General features: G+C 32.4%; 1 protein-coding gene across 2 annotated transcripts in view; it reads left to right on the top strand.

The window, feature by feature from the left end:
• LRRC40 (leucine rich repeat containing 40) overlaps positions 1-16,853 on the top strand; it is a 55,887-nt gene that overhangs the window by 20,981 nt on the left and 18,053 nt on the right. For both annotated transcript variants that reach the window (XM_027114044.1, XM_027114045.1), the window contains exons 3-9: positions 654-727; positions 1,880-2,009; positions 5,195-5,318; positions 8,913-9,055; positions 11,441-11,613; positions 15,553-15,640; positions 15,757-15,802. In XM_027114044.1, coding sequence (XP_026969845.1) covers positions 654-727; positions 1,880-2,009; positions 5,195-5,318; positions 8,913-9,055; positions 11,441-11,613; positions 15,553-15,640; positions 15,757-15,802 — 778 coding nt within the window. The remainder of the gene's footprint in view (positions 1-653; positions 728-1,879; positions 2,010-5,194; positions 5,319-8,912; positions 9,056-11,440; positions 11,614-15,552; positions 15,641-15,756; positions 15,803-16,853) is intronic.

Raw genomic sequence — 16,853 nt, 5'->3', positions numbered from 1 at the left:
ATCGGCAGGCGGACTCTCAACCACTGCGCCACCAGGGAAGCCCAGGGACTATGTTTTTAATCCCTAGTTGCCATGTCATGAGTAGTTTATTTCATAATCTGCAGACTTCTGATATACTTTACTTAGGATCATCAAAAATCTTCCATTTCATGTCTGAAAAAGTTAGATGTAGTCAGATTTCTAGAGAAGTTTTTATATTCTTCATTTGTTAAATGAATGAATTGGCATAAGTGTTCTCTTAAAGGTTCCTTGTACCTTAAAAGCATATGATTCTGTAAGAACATGAGAGAAGTCTCCCTCATTTATTTTTTGTAAACGTTGACATTAATCATACGATCAGAGGGCTGTTAGTTTCTGACCTTGTCATCTCTCATTTGAGATTGAAGTTCCACTCAGTGAGGGGAAGTTTTTTGTTTTTTTTTTTTAACTGTAGTATTTTAAAATTGATCTCTTATCACTTCATGATTTATTAGCAGCAGTTTGGTCAATTTCAAACTCCTTTTTCTTTTCTATACTCAAAACAAATTACCAATAGCCCAGCTATGCTTTTGAGCTAGAATAACGAGACTGTCATCAGAGAATATTGTACAATAGCAAAGCTCATGGTTAATTGTAAGACTAAGATATTGACTGTGTCTTTTAATAACTTTTAGATACATGATAATCAGCTGACATCCCTTCCTTCTGCTATAAGAGAATTAGAAAATCTTCAGAAACTTAATGTCAGGTAAAATTTAAACTTATTTCAGTATTGCTAGTATAAGGGTGTAAATCTAACATTCTTTAAAAATTTTTTCAAATACTTTTTCTAGCATGTAAAAAATGTTTTGTATTATCTCAGAAAGTGATTAAGCAGAATAATAATTTTAAGTTTTATTTCTCAGATTATTTTGTTTTAGAATTGCCTGCATGTTTTCTGGTTTTACAAATTTAAGGCCAGTTGATTTTTTTTTAAATACTTTTTATTTTTATGAAATAATTTTTAGTGGTTATAATGAGGAAAATTTTATGTTTTCGATATCAGTAGTTTTTAAACTTTTCTGAGGACTCCTGGAATTCCATGGGTATGCGTCTGGTACTCACTGATAGGTACATGGGAAGCCAGGTGGCTAAGGCCCTAGCTAACTCTGTTTGCCCTTCAGTACACACTCAGACTTTCAAGAAAAATAACTGCCTTTTACGTTATATATACACAGGGGGAAAGGGATTAGGGAAGATTTAATTTAGGAGAAAAAAATGAAAAAGTTTAAGTGTTCAAAACATAGTTTGAAAAACTGGGGCTTATAAAATAGATATAAACCTATCTATCACAGCATGATAAAGTTGCAGTTTTCTGGAGTTAACTGGTTTGAGGGAGAACAACAGTTCCTCAAGTAACAGTCCTTATTTGGTGAAAAATAAGACTGGAGTTGCATATTGCATTCATCTGGACATGCCAGGCCCTCAAACAGAAATAGCTATTTTTGTCTTGAGTGCTACGTTGAAACCTAATCCCCATGTAAAATGTGACTTCATTGTAGTGTATGTATGTGCACATCTTTGTCAAAATTCTAAGCCTCATATGCAGTGTAAAAATTATAGCCCAATGTTTTCATTTATATGTAAAATCAAGTTGATTAAAAGGAACCAATCAAAAGTTCACAAATTATATGTTTGGTTAAAAATCTTTATTTCTTTGAAACTCTCAATTTGATTACTTTAGATTACTGTCATTTTAATGGGTGTGTACTTTTAGGATGTAAAGTTTGTAAGTACTTAAAATTAGTAACCTTACTTCATTTTTTTTAATGAGCCCAGGTAGTCGATTAGCAAAAATGCCTTTATAAATATTTATTGTGTTGTCATGAAATTGTTCAGCATTTGTTTTATCAATCAATAGCCATAACAATCTGAAAATACTCCCTGAAGAAATTACAAATCTAAGAAACCTGAAGGGCCTATATCTCCAGCATAATGAACTAACTTGCATACCAAGGGGCTTTGAACAACTTTCCAACTTAGAAGATTTAGTAAGTTTTGATTTTGCAATATTTATATAATTTGGGGCTGGTGGGATTTTTTATTAGGCTGAAAAATTGGATGTATGATTGAAATCATGGTTACATGGGCAGCTGATTGTATGACTAGATTATCAGAAACAGTGAATTACAATTAGAATGCTAACTTAGTAATTGTAAATTTGATTTTCTTATGTTTTTCTTATGAAGGAAATCACCTTAGATTTTAATTTAGGAATAGAGTTTGGGAAAGGAGCCATTGAGGATGACTTTGTTATTCAGAGGCTTTTATGGCTTAGTAAAATAGAGGAAAGGTGTTTTTAGCGTATACCAATTCCCTTTTTTATCTCCATTTTCATTTCCTCCTCTGTAGCCCTTATGGCTCTTTTGTCCTCTGAGTGTCCAGATAATGCCTTCAGGGCCTGTTTTTTCTACCCTATTTTTCAAAATGGCCATATTTCTTGGTAAAAATTTTTATTCTATCCATTTCACATCTTAAATAGAGATAACCATAAAGCAATGCAAATATTATTTTAGTCATATTGTTAAGAATAATACAAACAATAGGCACTTTGCTATACCTATAGCATATTACTATATTTGCTATACATATAGTAGATTACATATTACTTTGCTATACACATAGCAAAGTAGATAGTTTTATCCCCATTACAGATAAGAAACTAAGACTTGTAAAAAAAAAAAAAAAAAAAGTAACTCATCCAAAGTCATATAACTAATATGTAAGGAATTTAGGAATTTAACATAAAATAATCTGACTTCAGAGTGTATCCTTTTTTTTGTTCCCCCACTTTACCACGGAAGAAGTAAGGCTCTACTGTAAGGTATCCTATCTGAAAGACTTCAGTTGTATTCGATCAGATGTTCTAATATAAATCTCTACTCCACATAGTTATTTCATGTTACATTCTTGTTCTAGTCACAATTACATGTTTTGAAAAACTCATTAGTCATTTTAGCCTTAAAGTTTATTTTTTGTTCAAGGAAAAATTGCTTCTTTTACTTATTTTTTCTTGATATTTCACCCATCTGCACCAGTGTTTGAAATCAAAATACATACTCTCTTTAACCATTTCTTCAGTAGCTCTTTGTTTTTCAATCTGATCAGATTGGAAATAAGGTTTGGAAAGTAAAAGGCATAGGTAGGTGAAATGAGTGGTAAAGGAAGGAGCCATCAGATTTCCTTATAAAATTTGCTGGTAAAAGATAGCAATTGATTTAAAAAGAAAAAAAAACAAAAGCCTAGTAGAAAGCTTAAAGGAAACCTAATAAACTTTCTTTATGGGTTCCCAGATAGTCACTGCATAATGAAAGGATGCTTCAGCTGAGAACTGTGTTCTTAAGGACTCATTAGCAAATAAATCATAAATTGAGCAACAATATATTAAAACATTAAAAGTATAAGATCTATAATAATTTAAGCCAATAATATTTCTTAAAGTTATATAAAAACTGCTTAACACAATGGTACTAAATAAATAATGAAGAAATGACTTAGCATAAATAATGATTAATTTATATGCACTGTACTTATTTTGTATCTAATTTAGTCATTAACTGCAGTAATTAAATATTTATTAGCAATTCTGTTGTTTTGGGTTCTTTAAAACTTATTAAGAATTTGTGAATCTTTTCTTTATCAGAAACTTTTTTTTATTTTTAGCTTTTGATATTGTAATAATTTTAGATTTACAGAAAAGTTGTAAAGATAGTACAGAGAGATCCCATATACCCTTCACCCACCTTAATGGGCGAAATTTTTTTTTTTTTTTTTTTTTTTTTTTTTTGCGGTATGCGGGCCTCTCACTGCTGTGGCCTCTCCCATTGTGGAGCGCAGGCTCAGCAGCCATGGCCCACGGGCCCAGCCGCTCCGCGGCATGTGGGATCTTCCCGGACCGGGGGACGAACCCGTGTCCCCTGCATCGGCAGGCGGACTCTCAACCACTGCGCCACCAGGGAAGCCCTAATGGGCGAACATTTTACTTAACTATGGGATATTTGTAAAAACTAAGAAATTAACATTTGTACAATATTGCTAACTAAACTACAGATTTTATATTTTCCCAGTTTTTCCACTAATGTCCTTTTTTTTTGTTCCAGGATCCAATCCAGAATACTACATTGCATTTAGTGTCAGTAACTTTTGATATTACTAAATATTTATTTATTAGTAATCTGTTGATTCTTAGACCTTAGAGTATTGGGGTTGTATATTATTATATTGATGTTGTAGATTATGATAATATGTTATTTTATGTTATTATAATAACAGTATGTTTTAAAAAATACACTGATCTAGCATTTTTCCTTTTTCTATCTTAATTTATTTGGAGTTACAGTTGTTTAACGTTAGACTAAATCATAGTCTTCAGAGAACAGTTCCTCTAAGTCATTTTTTTCTTATTCATTGTTGCCACTTGCCTTACCTAACAGTTTGATGATAGCTGGTGTAGTACTTATATCTGATTTGAATGTTGTAAGAAGAATACCTGATTCATAACATTGTCTTTTAAAGGGAGTTTCAAAAAAATATTCTGTCATAAAAGACAAAACAGAAACAAAGACTTAAAGCAACATCAAGGTATAGAGATTAATTAGGCAAGCTTGAATGAGTGAAAACTAGAGAGTAGAGTAGACTTCTGTACTTAGTTAAAGCAGACTTGCTGAGGTCAGCAGAACCAAGAGGGAATATTTTTTTCCTCCGAAATTAAAATGGCCATTTTTTTTCAGCTTACTTTTTTTTCCTTCCAAGAATTTTTCTTTCTTGCAAAGATGTTTTTCATTTCATATTACAATTTAACCATACAGTTTGCCTGATTTATCATAGGTACTCAACAAATATTGGATGAAAAAATAGATTTTTTTTTGAAAACATGATAACATGGTACAGCATGACTTAATATTAACAGAAACCTTTGTGTAAAATATTTTTGAAGTCAGAATTCATTTTAATTCCTCTCTGCTACATTATTAGGCACATAGTAGGCCCACAGAGTATATTGAGGTAATGAATGATGATCTGTGAAATTGTCAGTGAATGAGAGTTACAAAACATATCATCTGTAAATAGTTTTTTTAATGTTGCAATGCCCTCAAAATTCTGAAACTCCCCTTAGGGATCCTTTCTTTTTTTATTTACTTGTTCATTCATTCACTTTGTCTTTCTCTTTTTAAAGGATCTTTCGAACAATCGTCTTACAACTGTTCCTGCTAGTTTTGCATCTCTGTCCAGCCTGCTGCAACTCAATCTTTCCAGTAATCAACTGAAGAGTTTGCCTGCAGAAATAAGTGGAATGAAAAGTAAATCTTCTCTATTTTAAAAAATAAAAAAATTTGAAGTTGGTGCAACTTACATTTAAAAAAATATTTCTTTTTATAGTTAGTTACAGAGAAGTAAAATAATAGATTTTATGGTGGTAAATGCAAACAATAACAACTAGTCAGATTTTCTCCAGGCCATTGTAGTCTAGCAACTTTGTAAAGAATTACCACCAGGGGACTTCCCTGACGGTTCAGTGGGTAAGACTCTGTGCTCCCAATGCAGGGGGCCCGGGTTCAATCCCTGGTGGGGGACCTAGATCCCGCATGCATGCCGCAACTAAGAGTTCACATGCCGCAACTAAGAAGTCCGCATGCTGCAACTAAGAGTCTGCATGCCACAACTAAGATCCTGTGTGCCACAACTAAGACTCGGTGCAGCCTAAATAAATACATAAATAAATAAATAATAAAACAAAACAATAAAAAAAAAAGAATTACTGCCAAAACAATACTTTGGCATATCAAAAGGAGAAAAAGAAAATAAGATTATAAATTGTGGTAATATTGTATACCTGAGAAATTGATTAAAGTTTTGAGCTATTCTATCTCTTCATTCATTTTATTCAACATTTACGAAGAGGTCATTCCCCTTTCCTAGGTGATGCCACCGATGATACATGGTTATATTATTACTGTATCCTCCTTGAGGTCCATAAGTAATAATGTCAAGAGATAGTCTAGTTTTGCCCAAATTGTCAATTCTTTTTAAAAAAAAAGTTAAAATTTAGTGGTTCCATTAAAGTTTACCATTGAACCATTATATTTGGTGTATTGTAGAACTAATATTAAGGGAATAAAAAAACTGAAGGTACGTTTCAGTACCTTTTAAGTAAGTATACTTAATCATGTTAGAATTCTTGATTTAGAGTCCAAAATCTTCATAGTGATTTTTTTTTTTTTTGTCTAAAGGCAAACTATTATTATTTCTTAGTTGATGACCACACTGTGTCAGCTATAGACCTTACTACTCTTTTTTGCTAATCATATATGAGCCTTTTCATTTTTTTAAACCTCCCTTTTGTGGAGGAAGTCATAGATGTGATTTCGTACAGTTGATTACAGATTATTTTGCAGTGAACTTGTACAATTGTGCTGTTTGACTTTTTAAAAAATTAATGTATAATTGACTAACAATATTATATTATTTCAGGTGTATAAGATAGTGATATTTTTATACATTACAAAATGATCACTGCTGTTTTACTTTAGATTAATGGTTATTTGTAATTTATAACAGGAATGCATAAATTAAATCTGCCATAAATTGAATTGACATTTCAGGGGAGCCTTTAGTTGTGATACCAGTAGTTGACTCTGCTTGCCTTCGCCATTTTCAATAAAGGTATCAGAAAGTAGAGCTAAACATAAAATATGATATCTGGAGTGCATATGTAAGCATTTTTTTTCACAAATTGAGTAGAAATATTGAGAGAGAGAAGCAAATATTGAAGTCAATAGAAAAATACTTTGAACTTACAGCAGTTTTTCTAATATACTATATAATTATGCTCAGATGCTTTCTGTCCTTCAGCCATGACAATGCTACTTTTAAGCTATCACCAGTAGGACATTTAGTTATTATTTCACTATTCATGATGAGATTCCAAGAACAGTATCTAACATTTGCATGGTTCTTTGTAACTCAGAATACTTTTAAATATATTATTTTGCTGCCACAATAGTTCTACAAGTTAGTATGGATGCATATTATTTACATTTTAAAGATTCAGAAAAAAAAAAGATTCAGAAACCTAGGCTTAGAAATTATGTAGTAAATTGTAGAGCCAGCGTTTGCATCTTCTTACTCCATCCCCATTGCTCTTTTTCACTTTTACTATTCATATTTTTAAATTTTTTATTGAAGTATCATTGATTTACAATGTTGTGTTAATTTCTGCTGTACAGCAAAGTGATTCAGTTATACATATATAAACAATCTATTTTTTTAAAATAGATCTTTACTGGAGTATAATTGCTTCACAATACTGTGTTAGTTTCTGTTGTACACCAAAGTGAATCAGCCATATGCATACATATGTCCCCATATCCCCTCCCTCCCATCCTCCCTATTCCACCCCTCTAGGTCATCGCAGAGCACGAAGCTGATCTCCCTGTGCCATGCTACTGCTTCCCACCAGCTAACTATTTTACATTTGGTAGTGTATATAAGTCGATGCTACTCTCACTTCACCCCAGCTTCCCCCTCCCACCCCGTGTCCTCAAGTCCATTCTCTATGTCTATGTCTTTATTCCTGCCCTGCAACTAGGTTCATCAGAACCAATTTTTTTTTTTTTTTAGATTCCATATATATGCGTTAGCATACAGTATTTGTTTTTATCTTTCTGACTTACTTCACTCTGTAGGACAGAGTCCATCCACCTCCCTTTCTTCTATGTACTGCTTCTATTCTCAATCACGCTCTTAGATGGAAACACTTGTGAAAGCTAGTTTCTAAATTTAAAACAAACTTGCTTTATAGAATTTATTGGATCTAGGGTAGATCAGATTGTGACATTTTTCTCAGTGATCTAGCCAAATAATACATAAATTATTATAAGTTGAAAGTAGTACTATTAAATTTGTTTTGGAAAGCAGTTAACGTCTTTAAACAATGAAAGAAGTAGTCTAAGGCAGTACATCAATTCAGTCTTGAATTATGTTAAAATTGACAGGCTCAAAGTACAGGGAAAAAAAGTTGTAAAATGCATATTGTCTATTCAAACTATAGGGTTGAGAATATATAGTGGAAAATACATGGTGGCCATTGTAAGTGGAAGAATCTGTAGTATGGATTAGGGAGAAAACTGCTTATTAAAGTCTTAAGAGAAAGAAGACCTTTACTTTTTTTCCATTTTTGTTTTCTGTTCTGCCTTTTAAGAAAGATCCAGGAGGTGAGAGAGATGCTGCAAGTGAGAACATTCTTCTTGAGCTATCTTATACCTTCTTATCAAGAGTGTTAGCTAAGGTGTTAGCAAAAGAATGTAACTTAAAAAAAATTAGAAGAAGAAAGGAAGAAAAGAAGACAGGGAGAGAGGCAGTATGAGTAGATGAAAGAATAAGAGGGAATACATAGAAATCCATGGGTTTTTGACAGAACATCAGTTGCCTATTTTAAATACAAATGTGTCTAAGCTACCACTGGCCAGAGTTACTTGACATTCTTTCATACGAGTAGTATGCTTGTATGTTTACCTTAAACTTTTTCTTTTTAAAGATGTATAATTACTGAGGGAAATAATCTCATAGTATATAGTTTATATATTTTAGCATACTTTAAAGGAGTACTAGAGTACTTTGTTTTTTAAATCTTTACAAAGATGACCTGAACTATTATTAAACATTGATTTTAATATCATTGTTTCTCTTTAATTATAACTAAATAAAAACATTTTTAGTTTACATTTATGTAATTCAATGGTATTCTAGGATTCTTGATTATTATAGCGTATAGAACATCACAGGTTTGTAAGTCCTCATGATTACTTACACATTCTTTGAATGTATATACAATTATAAACCAGTATTTTTTCTCTATTAAAATATCTTTGTGTTTCACTAAATATATATTACAGGATTAAAGCATTTGGATTGTAATTCAAATCTCTTGGAAACTATACCTTCTGAATTGGCTAGCATGGAATCACTAGAATTGCTTTATTTGCGGAGGAATAAATTACGTTTTCTACCGGAATTTTCTTCTTGTAAATTATTAAAGGTACTATTTAGTTGATTATTAAATACCTATACATTTTCTGAAAGTTAATCCTGAAAATGAAATTTTAAATGTATTTTACATTGAGAATATGTATTAGTTATGTGTTATTTTTTCCTGTATTCCTGTTTTTCAGAATTTTAATGACTAAATATATTAATGGTATTGTTAATAATAGATTTTTTTAAAAAAAAGCAGTAATCAATTTTAAAAATAAGAATTTGTCCATTTCATCTGCAGAGTAGTTTATAACTGGAGAAGTAGTAGATGATGAGGCTTACAGAGTAAGTTGGGACCATAGTGCAGGAAACCTGGAATACCAGGAATGAATACGTATCTAATTCTATAAGTTGCCAGCTCATGTTTACCTCATCATAAAGTCTGTTTAAAATTAATTACTTTTTTTGGTATTAAGTATATAGCATTAACATTGTATTTAAATTTGCTATGCTTTGCTTTTCTGTATGTATACTTTTATGCACTAGTGTTGAGTTTGTTTTGTTTTTTGTTTGTTTTTCTGAGTATAGTTGCTTTACAATGTTGTGTTCCTTTCTGCTGTACAGCGAAGTGAGTCAGCTATATGTGTGCATATATCTGCTCCCTCTTGGACCTCTCTCCCAGCCCCCCCACCCCGTCACACCCATCTAGGTCATCACAGAGCACCAAGCTGAGCTCCCTGTGCTATACAGCAGGTTCCCACTAGCTATCAGTTTTACACATGGTACTGTGTATATGTCAATACTAATATCCCAATTTGTCCCCCCATCCCCCTCTGTCCACACGTCCATTTTCTATGTCTGCGTCTCTATTCCTGCCCTGCAAATAGGTTCATCTCTACCATTTTTCTAGATTCCACACACATGCGTTAATATACAATACTTGTTTTTTTCTTCTTGACTTACTTCACTCTGTATGACAGACTCTAGGTTCATCCACCTCACTACAAATAACTCAGTTTCATTCCTTTTTATGGCTGAGTAATATTCCATTGTATATATGTACCACATCTTCTTTATCCATTCATCTGTTGATGGACATTTAGGTTGCTTCCATGTCCTGGCTATTGTAAATAGTGCTGCAGTGGATATTGGGGTACATGTGTCTTTTTGAATTATGGTTTTCTCAGGGTATATGCCCAGTAGTGGGATTGCTGGGTCATATAGTAGTTCAATTTTTAGTTTTTTAAGGAATCTCTCCATACTGTTCTCCATAGTGGCTGTATCAATTTACATTCCCACCAACAGTGCAAGAGGGTTCCCTTTTCACCACATCCTCTCCAGCGTTTATTGTTTGTAGATTTTTTTTGATGATCGCCATTCTGACCCGCGTGAGATGATACCTCATTGTAGTTTTGATTTGCATTTCTCTAATAATTAGTGACGTTGAGCATCTTTTCATGTGCCTCTTGGCCATCTATCTGTATGTCTTCTTTGGAGAAGCGTCTATTTAGGTCTTCCGCCCATTCTTTGATTAGGTTGTTTGTTTTTTTAATATTGAGCTGCATGAGCTGTTTGTATATTTTGGAGATTAATCCTTTGTCAGTTGCTTTGTTTGCAAATACTTTCTCCCTTTCTGAGGGTTGTCTTTTCGTCTTATTTATTGTTTCCTTTGCTGTGCAAAAGCTTTTAAGTTTAACATCATACACAAAAATAAACTCAAAATGAATTAAAGACCTAAATGTAAGACTGAACACTATAAAACTCTTGGAGGAAAAAATAGGCAAAACACTCTTTGACATAAATCACAAAAAGATCTTTTTTGACCCACCCTCTAGAGTAATGAAAATAAAACAAAAATAAACATATGAGACCTAATTAAACTTAAAATCTTTCGCACATAAACAAGAGTTACTTTTAAACAGAATGGTGACAATGATATAAATAACTGAAAAAGTTATCATTTAATAAGATTAATTATCTGACAATCTTAGATTCTGCTAGTGAGAAATCAGTATATATAATAATCACTAATAAAAATGTTGAGTAACAAACATTTATTATAATATAAATAACTTTTTAAATTTGTACTGATTTGTTTTAAAACTTTAATTTTTTATCAGTATAGTTCTTGGATTTGTGTTTTTATTAATTCTATAAATGTAACTACTAAATCATTTCTCTGCTTTGGTTTTATAAACTTTGAACTTTCTTCCAGTTTAAACCTTTAATTAATTTTTAAATTACTAGGAAATTTTTGAAAATTTTCCTTTTTGTCATTTTTCTTTAACTGTAAGATTACTTAAATATAATTAAAAATTTAAGCATCTTAGTAATTAGAAAATTTTCCATGTATTTTTCAATGATTTGAAATCAAGATTTCAATTTTATTTTCATTATCTAGTATAAAGTTGAATACAGAAATACACATGATTGATCTTTGCTTTTGTAGGAATTACATGTAGGTGAAAACCAGATTGAAATGTTAGGGGCAGAACACCTTAAGCATCTGAATTCTATCCTTGTGCTAGACCTGCGAGATAACAAGTTAAAATCTGTTCCAGATGAAATTACACTCCTGCAATCTTTGGAAAGGCTTGACCTAAGCAACAATGATATTAGTAGGTAAGTTTAAAGATGGAATGAATAAGAAATCATGTCTGTATTTGGTTGTAATTCATAAGTTACAAAAGCATGTAGAGATCTCTTTTGTAAATCAAATTCAATAACTGTTTTTTGAGTAGGTATCATGTGTAGACCTACAAAGATTTTGTTCTTGGCAGCAAGCTTAATATGCTAATGGAATCAGTTACTCCAACTCGCTGGGACACAAACTCTACGAATAACTCCTAGATCAGTGCCTGGGTACATAGAAGCTGCCTGATAAATATTTGTTGAATTTGTTAAATGACGTAAAGCCGTGGGAGAGATACGAAATACTTTGGGGGTTTAAAGGAGATACAGGAATCACAATTTATTGAGAAGAATCAGGGCAGACTTTGTGGAAGAAGTAAAATTTTTAGATGATATTATAGAACTGGGACCAGGGTGAAGCAAGTTAATTGCCTAGAGCACAAAATTTAAATGTACTCACAGGGTCATGCCTCATTATAGTCCTATCATGTGATCTCTGAAGGATGACCACTATTTTCAAGTGCATGCATAAGGTGGTCATTTGGCTGGAGGAAACTGCACAAACAAAGCTCTGAAAGTTTAGAAAATAAATTGTAAGTATGTATAGAAAGAACAGCAAGGAATCGAGTTGAGATGGTAGGGTGCACGAAAGGAGATTGTGAGAATTTAGGTCTTGAAAGATAAGTTGAGGCCATGTGAAAGAGGTCCTTAAAATGCCTGTGAAGAGCCAGTTTTCATTAATTAAGAGGTGGGGAGATTAAGAACAAAACCAACTTGATTGTAATCTCATTAAAAATAAATTGGTGATAGTGGGTCAGATACTTTGGATAGGAGTGGTTTTGTAGATGGGAATTCTAAAAAATTCTATTAATCTAATAATGGTCACTAGGGAGCACTTGATATATCCAATTTACTGAGTTGACAACTTTGTAGATTTCTCTCTTATGTAATAAGGGCCTAAACTGTAGTGACAATGGGAATGGAAAGAAGAGGAAAGATGTGAAAGGTGTGATGAGTTAGAATAAGTAGTATTTAGCAATTGATTGTGTTGGAGCTGCAGAGGAAGAGGGTAGTGAGCAAAGAATCATAAGGAGTTATAAAGTCATAATATTTAGAGATGGAATTATTTTACAGATACATTAAAAAAAGACTCAGACTCACCTAGGATTGTATGCCAGTTAGGTGTCTGAAGTTTTATGTTTGGATGTCAGACACATGGTTCGCTCTTCACAGAAGGAGAAAGGTTAAGCAAGGTAGACTTTCTTCTATGTGTATATTTCAATAACTTTTTAAAAATCAAAATTGTTTTCACAATGTACATATGGCATATGGTACATCTTTTTATTTTATTTTATTTATTGTTTCTGGCTGCATTGGGTCTTCGTTTCTGTGTGCGGGCTTTTCTCTAGTTGCGGTGAGTGGGGGCTACTCTTGGTTGCAGTGCGTGGGCTTCTCATTGCGGTGGTGTCTCTTGTTGTGGAGCATGGGCTCTAGGCGTGTGGGCTTCAATAATTGTGGCTCGCAGGTTCTAGAGTGCAGGCTCAGTAGTTGTGGTGCATTGGCTTAGTTGCTCCATGGCATGTGCATGTGGGATCTTCCTGGACCAGGGCTTGAACCCATCTCCCCTGCATTGGCAGGCGGATTCTTAACCACTGCGCCACCAGGGAAGCCCCATATGGTACATCTTGACCATAGATTTGAATGCTTGGACAGTGACCATTCTTTCCACTCACTTCTCTTTATGACAGAATTAATAAGTGACCTGGATATTCCTAAAAGTACTTATAACTAATGAATGAAATAATTGCTTGCCTCATAAGTATTGACACATACATTTTTCCCCATAATGGTCTTATTTTGGCTACTACGTGAAAGCAGCAGAAAGCAAATATTTAAAACCAAAACAATGACAAATAATATTAAATAAATAGAGTAATGGGTACAAATATTTCTGATATATATGTTTCTCTTTCTCCAGAGCTCTGGATATAAAGTGTGTATATATCACAGGGCCTAGAACATAATGAAACTTATAAGTATTTTCCTTCCTTTCATCTGATCTCATACTTCCTAGATATTAGACCATTCTATGCATTTTTTACCCCTTCAAAATCTCCTCTAACTAAAATATTGATTCCTTGCAATGCTACCAGAGTAATTTTTATAAAGTACAAATTATCAGGTTGTTCTTCTACTAAAAAACTTTGATGATTCTCCATTCTTACAGCACTGTTTCCCAAATATGGCTATGTATCAGAACCCCATGAGAAGCTTTAAGAAAAAATGCAGATACTGAGGCAACAATGAATCAGAATTTTTAACAATGGAACCTTAGAATTGTTTTGGGTTTTATTTTTAAAAATTCCTAGGAGATTTTGATGCATCTGGTTTTCCATCCAGCAGTTGGGAATCACTGTCTTGAAAGATAACGTCCAGAATTTTTAGTGTAACAGCCAAGTACATCTCACAGTCGGACTTCATTCATTCTCTTTGTCATCTTTCACTCCCACAGGTATCCTACTCTGACAACACTGAACTGCAAATGTACTGACTTTTTCTTCATTTTCTTTACCTTAGAATGCCCTTTTCCTGCCTGACTGCCTGATGGAATTCCATTCTTTTTAAGCCCAAATCCAGGCTTTGCTATTCCCTTCTCCCTCTACTCCCCTTGCTAATTTCTACTTCTGTACTCTCAGAGCAACTTCACTTGCCTTATTACATATATATATATATATATATATATATATATATAAATATATTCATTTGTTGATGTATAATCTACATACAGTAAAATCTACCAATTAAAATATACAATTTGATGATTTTTGACAAATGTATGTAATTGTATAACCATTGTTACAGTCATGAAGAACATTTCTGTTTCCCTAAATTCTCCTCGCACCCTTTGCAGTCAATCCCCTTTTCATATCCCCAACCCCTAGCAACCAGTGATGTGCTCTGTCACTGTAGTTATGCCTTTTAAAAATATCATATAAATGAAATCATAGCATATAGTTTTTGTGTCTGTCTTTTTTCTTGTAGTATAAAGCTTTTGTGATTCATTCATGTGATTTTGTGTATCAATAGTTTATTCATTTTTATTGCTGAGTGTTATTTCATTATACAGATATACCACAATTTATTCATCTCTTCACTAGTTAGTTGATGGATGTTTGGATTACTTTCAATTTTCTGACTATTGTGAATATTCATGTAGGTCTTTGGTTGGACATTATTTTCATTTTTCCTGGGTAAATATGTCGGAGTGGGATTGCTTAGTTGTATGGTGAGTGTATGTTTAACTTGAAAAAACTCCACTTTCTAGAGTGGCTGTGCTATTTTATATGCTCACCAGCAACATAAGATAATTCCTGTATTTTGGTTAGCCATACATGTGTCCTTTTCCTTTGTTCAACTAAAAATTTTTTAAGGGAAAGTTCTTGAAATCCCTATACCAATGCCTAGTATATTATAGATGCTTAATAGATTTTGAGATTTAATATTTACGTGTATAAACTGGTTATCTTTTTGTGTACCAAAGATAAAAATTACTTTCCTTACTGAATGAAAATATGAATTATGCAATTGAAAATTATTCTTTCTCATTTTTTTCAATTAGGAAATATTTTATTTGCTTACATTTACTTTTTGACACTGGATACAATTTAGCAAATGTTTTATAGCTCACATTCTTTTTTTAGTAATCACAATATGATAGTATCGAAACAAATCTCTCTCTTTTTTTTCTTTTTAAACATGTTTGGCGTCTATTTTGAGAGGAAATATTTTAGGTCTAAATTACTTAGGCTTTCTTTGACACTATTTTATGGTGTATAGTTTGTCATATGTTAGTTTTATAATCTACTTATAATCTGGTTGAATTATACTTACCCTTAATGTCTTCCTTGAAATCAATTTAATCTTTTGTAGTCTGCCCTGTTCATTGGGAGAACTTCATTTGAAATTCCTGGCACTAGAAGGAAATCCTTTGAGAACGATTCGAAGAGAAATTATAAATGTAAGCATATTTAGAATTCAGTGCTGGTTTTTAAATTTTATATTGAAACATACACGTTGATCTATAAAACTGCAATGTATGTCTTGGTGAATATGTCTTTCTCCCCACATTTTCAGAAAGGAACCCAAGAAATCTTAAAATATCTACGAAGCAAGATTAAAGGTACTTTTCTATTTTCTCCCATATTTTGAAGGATAACATGAAAAGTGGTAAAGAGTTAATAGTATATAAATTTATATGTATTTTTGGTATAAATATTTAGAGAAAATGCTCCCTGGCAGGTGTGGCTCTAATTCTGAATCCACTAGGCCATAAATATGCTGAAATTATTTAAAAAATCATTAAATTCACAATAATACTGTTCTATCCTTAATCTCTTTGAGTTGTGTTATACTGTAACAATTAGAAAATATAAAAAAAGATTCTGTAAGCACCTAATGCTTTACCTTTGAAAAAAGAGCAAAACTTGACTATTATGGTATAATATAAGGGTTCTGTTGACTGGGAAGTATATTAACAGGCATTTGAATATATGCTGCATTCATAGTTTTGGTAAGTTCTGACAAAAATAAAGACAAAACACATTTTTTAGGATATGCTAATTTAGCACAAACATGCACCAAAATAAAAATTACCATAAATTTAATTTTTAATGTTTCACTAAAATTGTGATTTATTCCAGTTTTTATTTCATGTATGTTATTGTAGCACACACTACATTTAGAACATTAAGAAAAAAATTTTTTGTGCCAGTGTAATGCTGCATAACAAAGCACTCCAAAACGTAGTGGCTAAATACAGTAGCTATTAATTTAGCTCACAACTCTTGGTTATGCACAGCCTAGTCTAGCACCATATTGTCAGTCAGTAGATGTTAAATAAATAAGATAATTGTATACTTAAGTAATTTATATTTTCCACTTTGCCCTTCAAATAAATTGACATAATTTTCTAAGACTCTCATTTTCTGACAATCAGAGAGTGTCCTTTTTTCTCCAGATATACTTTCTCCTCAAGAAAGATTGATTATTCTGATATAAATCAGTTAGAAGTCATTTCAGAATAATTAGAAAAAATTTTAAAGCCTTTTTTTTAGACTAGTTTAAGGTTTACAACAAAATTGAGAGGAAGGTACAGAGATTTCCCATATGTCCTCTGCCTGCACACATATACCCTCCCCCAGTATCAGCAACACTCACCAGAATAGTACATT

Source organism: Aethalodelphis obliquidens, unplaced genomic scaffold (assembly GCF_003676395.1).
Source record: "Aethalodelphis obliquidens isolate GAN/ISIS:26980383/991018 unplaced genomic scaffold, ASM367639v1 scaffold13, whole genome shotgun sequence".
Classification (NCBI taxonomy): domain Eukaryota; kingdom Metazoa; phylum Chordata; class Mammalia; order Artiodactyla; family Delphinidae; genus Aethalodelphis; species Aethalodelphis obliquidens.
Note: the sequence above shows the minus strand (reverse complement) of the source record. Positions and strands in the feature narration are given on the sequence as shown.